General features: G+C 51.8%; 1 protein-coding gene across 5 annotated transcripts in view; it reads right to left on the bottom strand.

Moving 5' to 3' along the window:
• Window positions 1-3,960: 3,960 nt before the first annotated feature.
• Window positions 3,961-17,022, bottom strand: part of LOC122480709 (phospholipid-transporting ATPase IB) — a 606,753-nt gene continuing 593,691 nt past the window's right edge. For 4 of the 5 annotated variants that reach the window (XM_043575482.1, XM_043575477.1, XM_043575455.1 and 1 more), the window contains 2 exons: window positions 16,771-16,862; window positions 4,823-10,762 (listed from right to left, as the gene is read on the bottom strand). In XM_043575482.1, the coding sequence (XP_043431417.1) occupies window positions 10,665-10,762; window positions 16,771-16,862 (190 nt within the window). In that variant the 3' untranslated portion in view covers window positions 4,823-10,664. Of the gene's footprint in view, window positions 4,726-4,822; window positions 10,763-16,770; window positions 16,863-17,022 lie in introns of those variants that run through there. The other variant, XM_043575463.1, reaches the window with a different exon arrangement.

Genomic DNA, 17,022 nt, shown 5'->3' with positions numbered 1-17,022 from the left:
GTTTGAAATCACTGGAGTCATCTTAAAACCATTTCTCCTGACAATAAATTGGAAGGCGGAGAGTAATCTGGGGTGATCACTCTTCGTTTATTTTTTATTAGTTTTCATGTTCTTTTTTTTTTTTAAGTCAGTACAATACCTCTGTATTAATTTTAAGAAATCGTATGTCTAACGGAAGATGTACTGGGACACAAAGTTCCTTTGTTGACTATCTAAGGATCAGTATTTGTTCAGCAGTCTTTTACTGAGAAGTGTCAGAAACTCATTTAATTCACTGACTTCTCTTTTTCACAACGTGGTTATATAAACACTGTGCTCGACCAATGGTATTGAAGCCCACATCCATCTCTACGATTACTAGAAAATGAGTCAGAACTGTGTTAGAACGTCACGGCTGTAAGCCACTTTGGAGGGCACTGTAGGCGGTGGTGTTCGATGCGTGTCAGTGGCCTTTGGTTTGCTGTAGAGGGAGGAGCCCCACTTGGACATCGTCCACAGAGCACGTGACTTCTGAAAGGCACGCGTCTCTCCCCACACGTTAGGCTTGCCGAAGTCACTCCTAGATCTCCATCTTCCAGCCTCCAGAACTATGAGAAGTAAGTATCCGTCGCTTCTAAGCACCCCCCCCAGTCGATGGTAGTTTTGCTGTAGCAGCCCAACCTAAGACACCATCTATGCTGCAGAACCCGGTGTCGGATTATACGTTCTCTTGTTTACGGTCCGTCTCTCCCACTGGGACGTCAGCTCCGTGGGGCCGGGACTCGGTGCGGTTCTCCACTGCGTCTCGACACACCCTCCACCTGTGTTGGGAACCGGCTCGGATTCCGAAGGGCCGTGAGAAAGGGCGTCGGAGAGCCCTCCCAGCTGCAGCTGCCTGGGATGGGCAGAGTTCAAGATCATTAGCCGGCCTCGCTTGGTGTCAGCCAGGGCAGGAGTACACCTGAACTGGGCCGCCCAGGGCTCTCCCACCTCCGCCGGCCGCTGGAGGCCCTTCTTTGGGAGCAGGGAGCCTCGGCCTCTTGGCAGTAAAGTCCCCGGGTTCCCAAACGTCCGGCTGTCGGGTCAGGTGGGCCGGTAGAGCCCTGCCAACATCTCCCTTTAGCACACACGGTTGCCCGCTTTTCTCTCGTGTCCTCGCGTGAGAAGTGCGTCGAGCCCTCGTGCCCTTCCCGTGGCATCGTCTCCCCTGCTTTGCTACGTTCCCAAGTTTGAGAAGGGATTTTCTTCTTTAGCGTTCATGGCTGTCTGTGTCCGCTCCATCTTCTCCCGCAGAGCTGAGGGGCGCGCGTGATCGCGCATGCGTGAGCTTCGCGCACACAGGCCCAGGGGCCTCCTGCACGTGCGAGTGGGTCTCCCTCGGGCAGGGGGCGTGTGGGGCACCCTCAGCTCCCAGCTCCTGGGGACCCGCCGTCAGCAGCCAGCCCACGGGGGCCCTTCACCGCGTCGACCGGACGGTGAGATTCCGTTAAAACATTCTCCAGCCCGGGGCGCCTGGGTGGCGCAGTCGGTTAAGCGTCCGACTTCAGCCAGGTCACGATCTCGCGGTCCGTGAGTTCGAGCCCCGCGTCAGGCTCTGGGCTGATGGCTCAGAGCCTGGAGCCTGTTTCCGATTCTGTGTCTCCCTCTCTCTCTGCCCCTCCCCTGTTCATGCTCTGTCTCTCTCTGTTCCAAAAATAAATAAGCGTTGAAAAAAAATTAAAAAAAAAAAAAACATTCTCCAGCCCAAGTATTAAAGAAACTCACTTAGAGGTGGTTACTTTTACCGCTGCGTAAGGGTCTCCCCAAGCCCCACTATTCTCCCCTCCATGCAGTTTTTTTTTTTAAATTTTTTTCAACGTTTATTTATTTATTTTTGGGACAGAGAGAGACAGAGCATGAACGGGGGAGGGGCAGAGAGAGAGAGGGAGACACAGAATCGGAAAGAGGCTCCAGGCTCCGAGCCATCAGCCCAGAGCCTGATGCGGGGCTCGAACTCACGGACCGCGAGATCGTGACCTGGCTGAAGTCGGACGCTTAACCGACTGAGCCACCCAGGCGCCCCTCCATGCAGTTTTAAATGCAATAGTGAACCGAATCCAAGGGCTACTCCTGCAGCCATCTTTGGAGGTAATTTGCAGGCAGCTTGCTTAAGGACACCGGGAAGGGGGGAGAAATGACATTAACAGCTTTGCTCGTGACTAAAGGGCTGTTCTACTTCGGCTTACAGCAGCTACTCACCCCCCGCCCCCACTCAAGGCTATTTGGAAAGCAACGGTGACAACCACGGGGGCCCCCAGCCACGGGCAAGGTGTGTTAGGTCAGCACAAGAGTTTTAAGTCAGATGAGACTTAAGATGCGCACAACCGCTATTTTGAAAGTCGGGAGAAAAATCCGTAAGGTTCTTGGCAGTTAGACTATTTCAAATCAAAACACATTTTCTTTAGAGCTGCGAGAGAGCACAGGTAGCATTCAATGTCAACAAGGCTAATAGCAATTACATAGAAACCGCTGGGACAGACCCTGCCCATTCAGGGCTCAGCCAAAGTCGTGGCGCTGAGGGCCCCTGTGCACCTTGCTTTCGGCCTCCATCGCTCTGCAATCTAAAGTCAAGGACAGTGCGGTGCCAGAAGAGGCCAACAGTTGAAGGCGGAGTTTGGGGCCCACCCGCAAGAACCGTGAGTCGTTTTATTTTCGCGTATGGCCTACTTTCGATAAGTGAAAGCCTAATGATGGTGAACTGGACCGTGTTTGTTTGGTGCTTCTCGCCTTGGCACGTGCTCCTTCTGGGAAAAGATAAAGTCCCAGACCGCATCCACAGTCCCCGTTACGACAACGGCTTGTCTTTTCAACAGTTGCTGGCAAGTTCCCTTGAAAGACGCATGCGTGGAACAGAACGTAGGCAGAAAGAGAAAGATGAGAGGCTGGAGTGGGCTTCTGTCATGTGCCCTGCTGCTTTGATACACGTTTCAATCCCTCGCGTTCTATACGTCTCTTACACAAACATGTTGAAAATAAATAGAATCTGAATGATTTTTCAAAGTGGCCTGAGTCTTTTTCAGAGGGAAAACTATGCCAAAGAGTAGTGTGTAGGCAGAAATGTAGGGTCTGGAAACTGTCTTCAGCTGCTAATGGCCTCTTAATGATGCAAGTTTCTTCTGGTGAGCGCAAGTGAGGGATGGCATTTCAAAAAAAAAAAAAAAAAAAAAAAAAAATCGCCGTAGCAGCAAAGGCAGATTTTGTAGAACCAACCAAGCGCACACGGCAAAGGTTTGGAATGGAACACTTTGCTATTGATCGTATTAAACCATTTTCAGTTTTGCGTGATTTACGAAAAATAAGGCTGGGCCTGTGTAGAGCAGGCCATTCTGGCCAGAGCTCTGCCTGGAATGAGGCCCAGCCTCCTGTCCCTGCCCAAGCCTGGGAATGTGGCCACCAAGGTCGTGACTGGCCAAACTCAATTCTAACAAAACTATCTGGGAGGAATCGGAGGCAACTGTGGGGATCTGTAGTAAATCTGAAGTGGGCAGGTAGGAGATTTTGGAGTTCCAGACTTTAGCCTCTGCAGGCTTTGTGGCCTTTCTGTCCTCCGCCCCCAGAGTCTGTCCTCCACCCCCAGTCTGTCCTCACTGCATATGAGTCAAGTGCAGAGCTGCCCAAACAGAGCCAGGCAGGCAGGCGATGAACCAGAGCCTGAGGCTGGTTTCCAGGGAGGAAGGCCCCTGTCTCCATGCTTCCAAGGTCAATGTCTGGGCCCTCTAGCTCCCACTTTACCCCAGGTTCAGTGTGGCCTCTGCTGTGTGACTTGTGCATCGCAGGGAACCCCAAGGTCGTGGATGCTTACCTAAACGTGGCTTGGTGAGCCTACAGGGAACGGGCAGGTGTCTCCTTACTCTCCTTAAAATAATGTAAGGGAGAAAAAACTTCCTTCTACCCTCTTAGGTTCTGTGGCTGGCCTAAGAATTTAGCTGACACAAGACAGACTAACAGGAGAAAAGCATACCCATTTATTTAATATTTTTACGTGTATATGGGAATCTTCAGAAGAAAACTGAAGACCCCAAGAAGCCTTTAGGCCCAGACGCTTATATACCTTTTACACAAAGAAAGATAAATTGTGGGGATGTGACTGGACAAAGAGGCTTGCAGTGTAGGGGCAGTAGACAGGGAAACCAACATATGGGGGGAGCCAGTGGAAGGTCGGGGTTATTCTAGGAGGTTTGTTTGTACAGATGCATTCCGGCGTCGACCCCCAGTCCCCAGTGATAAGAACATTCTTCTCCTCCCAGTGCAGGGAGGCTACCTTTCTCATTGGCGATGCTGTGACCTGTCTTTGGGTAGATGGGGGAGATCACAGAGCCCTTCCTGCACCTGCTGTTTCTCGATGGCCTTCAGCTCAAATAGTCAAGGTGCCAAGGCGGCATGCTTTGGGACGGCGTGTTCAACGACGGGGTTGTAATTTCATGCTTGACAACAGACTTTGAACGTTTCACACCTCAGTTTGCAGGGAAACTGAGATAAACCAAGGAAAGTACAGGAATGGATGGGAGAAGTCCCTCTATGTACAATTCTCTCCATTGTGTGATCAGTCCAAACTCCGTGTGGCCTCTTGGACCCTCTTCTCGTAAAAGGGACCTGGACTCACAGAGCTCACGTTAATCTACAATTCAGATTCTTCTGTGCTCCTGCCATAGAACAGGGTTTCCTTGACCATCAGCTCTCGAGGCAGAACATATACATCGCCCGCACCTGCAGACAAAACCTCTGTGTTATTGTCCCAAGTCCCTATGGCAGTAACTGCTTATTAGTGGAAGAGAAAATTCCAAAATAAATCACGGCCCAATCATTTACTTTAACAAAAGATTTATTTGAAACAGGTTTGTGCAGACATATACCAGTCAACAGGATTGATCAAAGCCACAAATCACTACATTTTCCAAAACCTCTAAAAATACAAGTAAATGCCCTTCATTTGTATTCACTCCAGGAGGGAACCCGGCTCGGCTATAATGTGCTGCTGTAATTTAACAACCAGAGGACATTAATAGGACGTGAAAATGGTAACACTTCTAGAGGGAGGGAACAAAAAAACCCCATACTCCACAGACGCGCTCGCTACTCTGCTGGGAGCCAATTAAACGTGCCCCCACAGCCCCGCTTCCCTCTGTATAACCAGATTAAAACCTCCCTGTCGCAAACAATATTTAGGCAATCTGAGCACAGATGTGACAGCAGACAGGAGGGCACGTGGCTTTGCTTGCATGAAAAAGACACCACAAGGATGCTACATTCAAACAGCAATTCAGGGACCTGCAGGAACGATGATGCACGGGCAGGCTGTAGACCCGGCTGCTCCTGGCAGGCCCGGGGATGGGAGGGTTGGGGGGGAGGGCGCCACCCCTGCAGCTGGCTGGGTGGCAGCTGGTAGCAAGGCCCCTGCAGAGGGAGGCCTCTGGGGAAGCAGCGGGGGTGCTTCTGAACTCAGCGATCATTGGTAACATGGGAGAAGGAAGGTGGAGGAATGCACGTGCCAGCACACACGCTGATTTTATTAATGAAAAACCCGGAAAGTATCTACCGGTGCAGGGACCTTGTGGGAAGGAGAGAAACCCTATGACAGGGCAGATTTTCTTTTTCCATTTTGAAATCGGTGCTCGATGAGCCACCTGTAGTTGCTTGGCGACCTTTAGGGAGATGACTGAATCGAATCCCATTGGAGGTGGGTTCACATCCTCACCTTCAGGCTTTCCGCCTCCTTCTGGCCCCTTCTCTGCCACACAGAAGAGCTTGCCTATAAAAGGCTCTTGATCAGCTCTCTTGACCCCTCAGTTTCCTGGGCAGGGTTATTTGGATAGTGCTGTTACCTCAACTTTCTTCTTCCTTTTTCTGTCATAAATCAAAGCCACCTGACACGTAGTTCCTGACTTTTAAAAGGAACAGGTCTCCTTTCTTTCTTTAGCCAGGTCAGAAGAAATGCCGATGGGCTAATCTTGTGAGTGTGTTTTTCTTGGTCTGGAGCCTGAGAGAAAGAGCAGAGTGGATGTCTCTAAGGCAACTAGGGCAAGAGATTGTCATTGAAAATGAGCCAGCCAAGGTGTAAAAGAATCACTCTTTTGTCCCTCCTCAGTCAGGGGAGCAGAGGTGTTTGTCAGAGTTAACTGCTATGAATTTTGCTTGGGGCGGGACAGCAGGGTGAGCCGCCCCTCTTTTCTGCCCCCTTTTGTTTTGTAGCTTCCGAACACTGTGCTGGCCTCCGTGGCCTTTTATTCCTGTCGAAGACTGCATCCTGGTTTGCCGCAGTCATACCCAACAAGCTAAGGGAGAGCTTCAAACAGGGTGCTAGTTGAGGCCTGGCACTCAATCAAGCTCATGTAATATCGAAGCAAATGTGTACTGCTGGACAACAGCATTCTGTTGGGATGCTAAAAAAAATAAACAAATGAAGAATACCACCCATCGGGTAGAGTGTTCCAGGTCTATTCCTTTTGGAGATACTTCTTAACATATCATCATGGGGGAGATCTTGGACTCTCACCTCTACAACCCCATGGAAACTCTTGTAACCATCCTCCTCACCCTTAAGGATGGGAAAATGGCTAGGATGAGACTAAATAATCTCTCCCACGGCTACAGTTAGACCAACAACTGCCTAGAGCCAACGGAGAACCAGCGACAAAGCCAACTGAGGTACGCCTTCCCTTGTTAGCGGGGAGGGCTTTATTTTCACTATCTCTATCACTACTGTATTTGCTAATACAAGCATTTGCACGAAGAAAGTATTTAACGAATGTGATGGGGGACGCCATCCTTGAACCTGACCTGACAAACTCATTTCTTTGCCAGGTTATTATTTTGGGTTCTGCTTAACCAGATTTTCCCCCGTTCGCCATTTTTACGGATCCCAGGAGATGAAGTCTACATTTCAAATGCCGAGGCAAAATCACTCCTTGAATTACTTTGGGACAATGGCCCTCGGTAGTAATCCAGATGCCAGCTGAAACGTGTGCACTTCCTTCACATGGTCAGGGTGAAAGGCTACCTCATCCTACAGCAGAATTTTGCAAGCATTCTACCCAACTTGTGGTCTAAGACAGAAACTCCTAGGAACAGAAATATGATAGAAGATTCTCTTCAAAAAAGGGGATAAAGGGTCATTGTTGTAACAAATGGAGATTACAGACGACAGTTTTCTTTAAAAAAATTCAGTCTTAGCGCCTGTCATATGTACATCTATATGCATTTTCAGACATTTGTTGCTCATACTCACTTTTTTTTTTTCATTATTCACCGCCTCTTGACAAGTTATCACTGATTTCCACTGCCAGCTCCCTACAGCAAGACCTGAAGCCTTGTCAGGGAAAAGGAAACGTCAACAGAGTTCCCAGCCATGCTCTGCCAAAACTCAGGTTCACGTTTGAGGATGTTACTCCGCGAATGTTAAAGCAACAGCACCTCCTTTCTCTAAAGCACGGGTTTTGTATGCTCTACGATGCCCCCCCGAGATGATCACATTTTGGGGAGATGGGAGAATATAACGCTGGTCGAGAAGCCCTGAACAGTTTGCTCAGAGACAGGATGGACACGTCAGCCACATCCCCAAATGATGACAAAGCCCATTCTGATCAGCAACCAAGTGCCAATCCAGACAGCCAAGCAGAAATGGCTGGCTTATTCTGTTCTCCTATCCTGCCCGCTTAATGTGCACTTGCCACAGCCTCCCTTGCTGGCCCGTGCGAGTGTGCAGTGGAACTCAAAACTCAGTGCATAGAACGGCCAGTCTTTTCTTTCTGCGGAGTCAGCCGGAATGGAACGTGGACTCAAATTTAAGAGTCGGCAGTCTGTGTATAACCCCAGACGGAGGCTGGGCCTCAGTGGATGCTGCTACTTTAGCCCAATCAGGAACAGGCCCCGTAGTGCTGACCAAGTATGACCTGCCAGCCTGTATGTCACTTACCATGTGGCAGAGTGACAAGTCCCATGTGGCATCTCCACTGAGCTGACAGCCAGAGTATGCAACTTGCTCCAGTCCACCGTGCTCCCTGGGGAGGGGCTGTGCGTGACACTCTGACCTCGATTTTGAAGACGGGACAAATGACACAGCCCCCGAGTTGGCCGCGGCTAAATACTACACTGCACACAGTGACAGCTGTTCCTCCTCGAAGCCCAATTTAGTCATTTGGCTACCAGACGGCGTAACCGCATAAGAGAACAGAAAGGTATCCCATCTCACGGTTTCTTCTGTGTGCATGTCTCATACTTGCAAAGATTGCTTAGTCCCATTTTCAAAAGAATTGGAAAATATACTAAAATCTCAGAAAATCTGAACTGCATTTTACTGTAAAAAATAAAATAAAAAACCAAAAGCCCAAACAAAACACACACACACACACACACACACACACACACACACACCCCGTAATTCACAAATCTAATTTGGAAGGCTTCAAGTGAAAGAAAGAACTAAGTATTTGACAAAGAGTGAGTTTGAGTTCCCCTTTCCAGACAGGCCTAGTTCCAAATGAAACCAAACAGTCAGGATGCCTAACGCACATTCAATTCAAATTTTCATTCCTCCTATGTATTTAGGACATCATCTCTCTGGGTGTCCAATAAAGACATTTACCTTGGTCTGTTGTGTTAACTGCAGGCACATTTTGTGGGCTGGGGGGCGCAATTCCTGCATGACAGTCCTCCGGTGATTCATGTCACCGGGTGTTCTAGTATTTAAAAATGGTTTACCATCCTGGGGAAGAAGGAAGGGCCATTTTCTAAGCCTCACGGCATTCCGCTTCCCCGTAAGCCCTCTCTGAATCCTGGTCATGCCGTGCGTGAGTAAAGGATTAGTTTTCTTAGTCAAAGCAAATCATACTCTCAGTTATCACAATGCCCAATAAGATGTGGATGTTCCAAAAATAAAGGATAAGGAAGCAAAGTGCACTATTGTTTTATTTCCCCATTTAGCACAGCCATCCCCAGAAGCACTGTGCCATTTTAAGCAGTAACAGCTGCCCAGAAGTATTTATGTGAAGCCATCCAAAAATCTGGTTTGGCAACCAAAGCGGAGAGGAGAGGAACGTGCCTCCAGGCTGGCCATTTATTAAGGGCTCCAGGTGCTGACATTCATGCCTGAGGGCTCACAAGTTCCGTCCAAATTTAGAAGGTGGCATTGTGCAGTTTGCAAGGTCAGTGACTCAGCGCTTCTCTTCCTTGCCTTAGATTCAGGACACTTTACTTTCCGCGAGGTGCCCGTTTATCACACCGACTCGATAAGGAAGGAAACCTCATCCCTATAGAAAAGGGCGTTTTCCTTGAAACCTGTAGAATTCTTTTCAACGAAAACTGCCTGTCAAGGTCTTGTTTAGCCTCCTGTATGCATGAGGCAGATCATCACGACCGACCGCCTGGGCCTCCGGGCTTGATTCCGGTTTCCGCTGAGACTGGGCTAAAATGTCCCCCCGCGTCCTCGTCCCCGTGTCTCTGTGTCCTTGCCTCTTGCTTTCTCCTTTGATGGCTTTCTTCCTCCACCAGCCTCAGGGCCCCTTACTCTCCCACTGGATTCCCTCATTCTCTCCGATTTCAGAGTGGCAGAGTGACAGGGGCTTCTCTTCTCCGGGGAGACACGCTAGAAATTCAGTGGTTTCCCAGCAGCGAAAACGCAAAATGTGCTCCCACCTCCCAAGAGAACAGCGTGGGTCTGGCTTAAATGGGTGCCAAAGGTCCAGTGGCCTGGAGGTTGGGGAGCGAGCGCCGAGAGCCTCACCAGAGCAGGCTGGCGGAGGCGTTCTGCCACCCCCGACCCCGCAGGCTTCCCTGTCCTCGGAAGGAGGCAGACAGACGCTCAGGATACATGCGGGGTATGTTTTCTTTTCTTGAGTTCCGGGAGGGAAAGGGCGGTGTGGAAGAGGGGATTTCTCGCATCGGTAACCCGAATCTGTGCTAGAGCAAGAAACAGTGCAGATTTCGGTTGGTTGCCCACCAGCGGCCATGCACCGGGCACCGCGGCCAGCCATGCAGAAGGTCGGTGACAGGGAAGCCCGCCGGGCCACAGGGGGCACCTGCGAAGGGTGCAGGAGAATCCTGGAACGCCGACCCGGCCGCCCTGCCGGGCCCGTGGAGCGCATTACGATAAGCGTCCTCGGGCTTACCACCCTGATGGACGTTTTTTTGCGATTTCACCGCAGTGGAGAAGTTTACGCCGACGTCATACAAACCCAAGAGGAATCAAAGCCAGACGCCGGCCTGCCCCGAATGCAGTTTTCGCGCTGCCTGGTGGACCGAATTCCGTGAGTTAACGCGACGGGAAGCGAGCGCGCCCCCGCTCCCATTCCACGAGACGGGCATGGCACTCTCTCGCCTTTCTCCCAGGACCGCTAGCACTGATGGTTAAATGAAACGTAACGCTTTCAATTTCACGGCTCACAGAGCACAGCTGGATGCTTCGCAACAACGGGAACGGAAGGTAGGCCAAGCGCTTGCGGACACACGGGAAGGGGAAGAGACGGCCTCCCCCGCGGGATCTACTGCAGGTTGGCGAGGGACTGTGACTAACAAACCGGTTGGCTAAGGCCACGGAAATGTGTTTTATGGTGTTCTGGCTGCTGACACCAGTCTCTTCGGGCAGAGATGGGTTCACACCGGGCGCGACAAACCACGTCTCTTTCCTGGGACCCATCAGGACAACTCACGTCTTATTTCTTCCTGCATTTCTTCTTGGTGGTGTCGTAAGCACGGACGATTTCTTCCTGAGTGACAGCTCCGTGCTCCTCTTGAGAGAAGGCGTACCCATCTGCAGGAGGAACACACACGGGGACTGGTTGAGAGGAGAACTGGGGGAGGGGGGACCACCCAGGGTTTAGAAGAAAATGCTCTTTTGGGACACGGGAGCTCAGTTTCGCCACACTGGGCTCACCGGCCCTGGGTAGGTGGGAGCCTGGGACGGACAGACCCGTGGCCCGGGAGGGAAACGTGGGCAGAGTGTGGGGCGGGGTGGGACGAGGCCTGACCCAGCAGGGCCTGACTGGTTGTGGCCGCCACCGCCGCCGGGATGGGAAAGGCTCGGGGGCCCGCCTGGCCGCGGCGGAGCTCAGCCAGGGAAGCGTAAACGGCAGGTCACTGGTCCATGTCTGCACTGTCCCAGCGCCAGCCGGGAGGCAAGGCCACTTGCCCTGCTCCAGAAGTGTCCCAATCTGCCTGAAGCTGGCAGGCTGGCCGGGGAGCACCCAGCAACGGCGGGAGCGAAGACTGGCGATGTGCCTGTGACGCTCGCGGCATTCCTGCTTTTCAAGCGGACTGATGCGGACTCGTAATAAGAAATTAGTGTGTTCATTTTTGTGTACATAAAGAAAAAGATCACAAGATAAATTCCAGAGCCCCCAGGAAGACTGGGTCTTACAATCAGTTCCGATAATAATAACACCAGCTTCCAACAATTATTAAATGCTCTGTGCGCCAGGCCTGTTCTATGTATTATGCACGAATAGCTCATTTATTCCTCCCCCAAAGCCCTATGAGTTAGGTGATAGTATTCTTCCCATTTCACAGATGGGGAAACGGAGGAGCAGGGTGATTTCACAGACCTAGTGAGTGGCAGGGCTGGGAGCCAAACCCAGGCAGGACTTCTGCAGGACCCACACTCTCCTGCACCTCTGGTTCCAAGAGAGGTTTAGCCTTCGAAAGCCCAGAGTAGGTCCCTCCTTCCTAAAGGGTCCTTCCCACAGAAGGAGCATCTACAAGACTCTGTCTCTGTTGGCTAACTCCTCTGGGTCAGGGGTATGGCGAAGTCCCACAGCTGGATTGGACATTCTGACCAAAAGACAACACGGTAAAACGTCTGACACCGGTCACTCCCATCCACGTGTGCGGATGACTTATCAATGGACATGTTAGTTCATGGCCACGTTCTCCAAGGGAGAAAAAGAAATCAGAAGTTGTGGCCGTGTATCACCTCGCAGGGGTGACTATTTTACTAAGACACTTGGCTTACAAAGGAGAGTTTCTGAACCACAAGGACAGGTAAGAGCAACGCATAGCCGTCTTCGTGGGGATGGTGCGCAGGGTGACTTTGTGCTCTGTGTAAACCAGACTCTCATAAAGCAGACTTTCTGAGCCTGGGCTGGCTTCCTGGCTCTCCCGGCCACCACCTGAGTAAACCCCAGGGCTCAGAAAGGACACCCTGGGAGGCCAGGGCTCTTCTGTACAGGTGGCCCGGGAGGCAGCTAAGGACATGGGCTGGACAGCAGGGGCAGGTGGGAGTGCAGGGAGAACTAGGGAAGGATAAGAACCGAAAGGAATCTTCCACGGGGGGGGGGGGGGGGGGGGGGGGGGGGGGGGGGGGGGGGGGGCGCTTTCTTCCACTGGCTCACCTCCATCTCTAACAAAACCAAATCCGCAAACCAAAACATCACACCATGTGGCGGCTGGCGTGAGCCCCATCTTGCGGGGTCCAAGAGCAGGCGGGGTCCCTGGGCTGGAATGCAGGAGCGGGCCTGGGGAGGGAGGCCCTGGGGGTGCTGGGTGCAGGGCACTTGAACTTTCTCATGCTGGCTTTTCACACAAGGAGGCTTCAGCGGCTTCACGGGACCTGAAGAGGAAATGCCTCCTCTCTCCTCCATTCTTCTGATTTAGGTTTCCTCCGAGTGAGTTGCTTGACTGGTGAGAGCCAGGGGAGAGGAGACGTCCCTTGCCCAGCTTCCGAGGGGCGGCTCCCTCCCTCCCGGGTGCTGAGGCCCCTCCAGCACAAGGTGCTCTTTGTGCGGCTCTTTGACTGCAGTCTGAGACCAGACACCTTGCTGTGGGATGTTTCAAAGCAAAATCTAGCCAATAACACCGTCTCCTCCGGTCACAAGGCTGTGTGTTCTGTGGTCAACTTGGATACTTTTCACTCTCCGGTCTTTTAACAGGAACATTTCTAGTCAACATCCCATGTTTTCCCGAGGGGGCCACGCAGCCCTTGTCGGTGGCCTGCCGTGACACCCCAGGCGGATGCTCGTCAACCCGGCAGAAGTGGCTCTGATCCCAAGCAATGGGAGCGCCCTGTCAGTGCTCTTCCCCAGCCCGTCTGGTGGCAGGCAGGTGGCCAGTGAGCTCTCCACCCCGACGGTGGCTTTCTCACCTGCGCTGCTTCCATCTTGGATCCTGAGGCCCAGGGCCTGAGGCAGAGGATGGTTCTAGTCCTTTGTGTGGCAGTAACGTGGCCACAGGACCATGGGTTAAGCTCTCTGGGTCTTCTTAGTTGACTGTTCCGGAAAAAAAAGGGCCTGGACCAGATGAGGTCCATGTGTCCTCAGAGCTCTAACCCTCCACATGGGTGCCAGGCGTTTCCATGGCGAACTACAGCCAGGCCACAGAACGCTCGTCTTCGTTCAGGGCCGATTCACACTCAGCACCACTGGAGGAAGCCTCTACTTCCGTTCCAGAAAAGAACGGAGGCAGTCTCAACAATCCATCTGAGTAGAACAACTGCTCCCCGTCTTTTTTGATGTGCTTTTTGGAGGGGGGAGGTGCCTGGTGGAGAGGAAGAAACGAAGGGGACTTTTTCAGACACAGAAACGTTGTTTGGAAGCGTCCTTTTGGGAAAGTTATCTTAGCATGTGGAATTGTCTGCTCCTTGCTCAAGTGCTGTCTTACTTATTCTGTTTTTCATTCATATCCTGCCCATGCCTACTGGGACACAGACGTAGCTTGGAGCTGTAAGGCATCCTTGGCTTGTATTTGTCTCACTGGCACAAGGGCCTTCCGGCAGGATTCCCCCTCCACTCCAGACTGGGAAGGGCTTCCAGGTGCCCATCTGAGAGGACCTTCTGGTCCAGTAGCAAATCTCTTCTCCCAGGGTCAGCTGAGCGCCCAGAGGCCACTCCCCGAGGGCTTGTCCCGCAGTTCCCATGGGTTGCATCTACCATCATGTTTCCAGAACGTGACGCACTAAGACCTTCTTCACTAGACTTTCTTGGCCTCAGCAGAGACATGAAGCGAGCCGTGTAACTCAAGAAGGAATGGAGGGCGGCCTGGGAGGGCTACCCCGGGGCAGGGGTGTCCCCCTCCTACAGACAACAATATGGTCTTCTCAGAAACCAGGCCTGGCGGGAGCGAGGGCCGTGAGGGGAAAAGTGTTCAGTGGGGCCACAGGGACTATCACCACCCAACGAGCCTCTGCCCGCCCAGCCCGCACCCCCCAGCCCAACAAAGATGCCCCATCAGGTCACCAGCTTCTGTCCGATGAACAAGTAGCCGCCATTTGCATCCAAATGGGGAGCTCAGAGGAAGCCTCCAACCCTTAGCCTCTCCCGATCTGCTCCATCTGTCAGGAAGTCCCGAGAGCCAGAAAGTAACGATGGGGCCGTGGGGAAAGCCCTGGATGGACCCCACTCATAAACTTCCCCTGGCTGGCTTCCCCAGGCATCTGCTCCTTAAATGCTCAGCCACAGCCAGAGTCTGGGGGCAGAACGGGGTAGGTGAGAGGAGTTGGAAGGGTAGGGGAGCATCTTAGTTGTTTTGTGTTCTGATAGAACATTTGGTGAAACCCATAAAATCATGTCATTTTTTAAAAATTATTTTGGAATAAAACTCCCCTTAAGTAGCTCTGATAAAACAGCTTCATGAAAGTGGAAGTTCCCTGAAAGCGACAGAAATGGGGGTAGCCCGTTTGCGGATGCCACGGAAATGAGACTGCAGGGAAACGCTGATCTCAGTTATCAATACCGCGCGTCGGTGGCCTGTAAGGAACGACAAATCCCGCCAAGATGAGAGTTTTCCTTCCAGTTTCCCGGGAAGACAGGGCCAAGACAGCTGACGGACAGACCCAGGGCGGGCGAGCAGAGGCCAAGAGGAGAACGCAGACCTCCTCGCAGGCCAGGACCACTTCTCACAGCTCGATGGCCTTCTCTAGCTGTTACTGACAGAATGTTCTGTTACCGATCGGTTTCTTGCTATTAGTTGCTGGGTGTTTTTAAAACGTGCCGTGATTTTAGAGGTCTTTTTTTTTTTTATTCCTTGTACTTGTTCCTTAGAATTTTCTTTTGTCCTTCAAACCACCGAGAGTTAAGAAAAACGTTCAACAGTTGTAGGATATTTTATGACTCTTCCGCAAAAGTTCTTACTTGATCTTTGATCTCAATATATGCATCACATAGAGCCTTTCTCGGGTTATTCTGAAACATTAGAGAAGCAGTGGGGCCCAGACATCATCATGTACAGAATCCGTATCCATTTTCTCTGTGCCCTGCTACAGAGAGCTGCTTTACACACGTCTTCCTGAAGCCTCACGGAGGGTGTGTAAGACGTATATTATTATAATTCTTTTGTTCCCCCAGTGGAGGAAACAGAAGTTTAGAGAAATATGTAACTTGCCCAAAGTTACTCACCTAGTGGCAGAAAAAACCAGTAATACCTCACCTTTATTGGACTCCGTAGTGTCAGGCACTGTTCTAGGCACTTGGTATAAACCATCTCATTTAATTCTCCCCCCGAACCCAGTTCTTACATCATCTCCATTTTACAGATGTAGACACAGAGATGTAAGGTCACACAAAAAAGTGACATTGCTGGGACAGGACCCCCAGGCAGTCCAGCTCCAGAAGCGGGACCCTGCAGACCTCGCTGTCTGGACCACGCCATCAAGCCTCCTGACTCAACCTCTCTCCTGAATCAGAGAGACAATGGCTGTGACCCAGATCGCTGGGCCTTGCTCGCCAGTTACTGTAGCGACCTGAGCCTCTGCCGAGTGCTCTTGGGGCAGACACTGCCTGCTTCCTGGGGCAGGACGGGCGGCATGTGAGGCACCACAGGGAACTTGGTGTTCCATGTGGGAAAGTGAGGAGGGGAGTCCATCCCTGTCCTTCTCTCTGTTGGAAAGTCTGTGAAGATCTGTTGATGGGTGGAGCTCAGGGGAGCCTGAAACAGACCCTCAATACCTGTTACTATGGACACAACAATTCTCCACTTCTCCTAAACCATTCCTATTCCCTCCTGAACAACTCGGGGAGAGAAAGGAAGCAAGAGACGTGTCAGCTGAAGAGATGGTAAGTGATGTGCGAGAGAGGAAGTGCTGGGAGAAGAGGTGGGGTTCAGAGGGGCAGAAACAGGTGACAGACGACAGGTGCCAACAGGCTTCGCCTTGGGGAAGGCAGGTGACGTCCCCTCCGGCCCAAGGAAACCTGTGCTAATAACACCTCTCAGCGGCCAGCCAAGTGGCTGGATTGTTGAAATAGGCCTACAACCTCCGTGAGCTGTGCCACCTGTGTCTCTTTCGTGGCCTCCCACCCTTCCTCTGGGGTCTGGCGCACCCCCACTGACCCCTGCCTGGGTCAGGTGCCTCAGCAGAAATCAGGCCTGGCCTCTGGTGTTGAGTGGGGACACCAGCGCTAGAGGCAGAGGCAGCCTTCCTGGGAAGAGAACAGAGATTTTTTTTTCCCCCCCGGTGATCGTCATTGTTTTAATGAACATGCTAATATGAAATAAAAGAGTGCACATTGCTATCTTTGGGGGAAATGATTTAAAAATCGTATCACTTGAGCCTTAGAACAAAATCCTATTGGGAGGCTGACAGAAGGATCTCGAGCACATCAGGATTTTAAGTTTCAGGGTTCTGTCATTCAGGCATTTGATTGGGTCCCAGGGCACTACCTAGACTCCGGCTTACTCGCCCGGAGCCAAATGCACAAATTCCACGTCCAAATGGGGGGGCTCTGGCTTGGCAAGCGTCTCCGTCCCTCTTAGCACCAGCATGCTTTAATGAAGCCTCCGCCTTCCTTGCGTCACTGGGGTCTGGCTGACCGGAAGGGGGCGAGGGCTACTTACGGGGGACACACTGCTGGAGGGAGCCTCCTCGGAAGAGTGTGGGGGGCGTCTTCCTGCTGAGCCTCCTCAGTAGGCGGTCACGTTCATTCATCCTGCAGGTGGATCAAACTCGGTCAGTCCCGGTTCGTGTGGATGCCTCTCAAGATGCCTCCCCCAGTGACTTTAGGTTTCAAAATAAAAGAGACCGGGGGGAAAAGGCTTCCTCATGTCGAGAAAAACGTCCCGTTTGGCCAGCAGCTCTATTATTTACAG

This window comes from Prionailurus bengalensis, chromosome A1, assembly GCF_016509475.1.
Source record: "Prionailurus bengalensis isolate Pbe53 chromosome A1, Fcat_Pben_1.1_paternal_pri, whole genome shotgun sequence".
NCBI classification, from domain to species: Eukaryota; Metazoa; Chordata; class Mammalia; order Carnivora; family Felidae; genus Prionailurus; species Prionailurus bengalensis.
The sequence above is the reverse complement of the archived record's forward strand: the minus strand, read 5'-3'. Positions and strand labels throughout refer to the sequence as shown.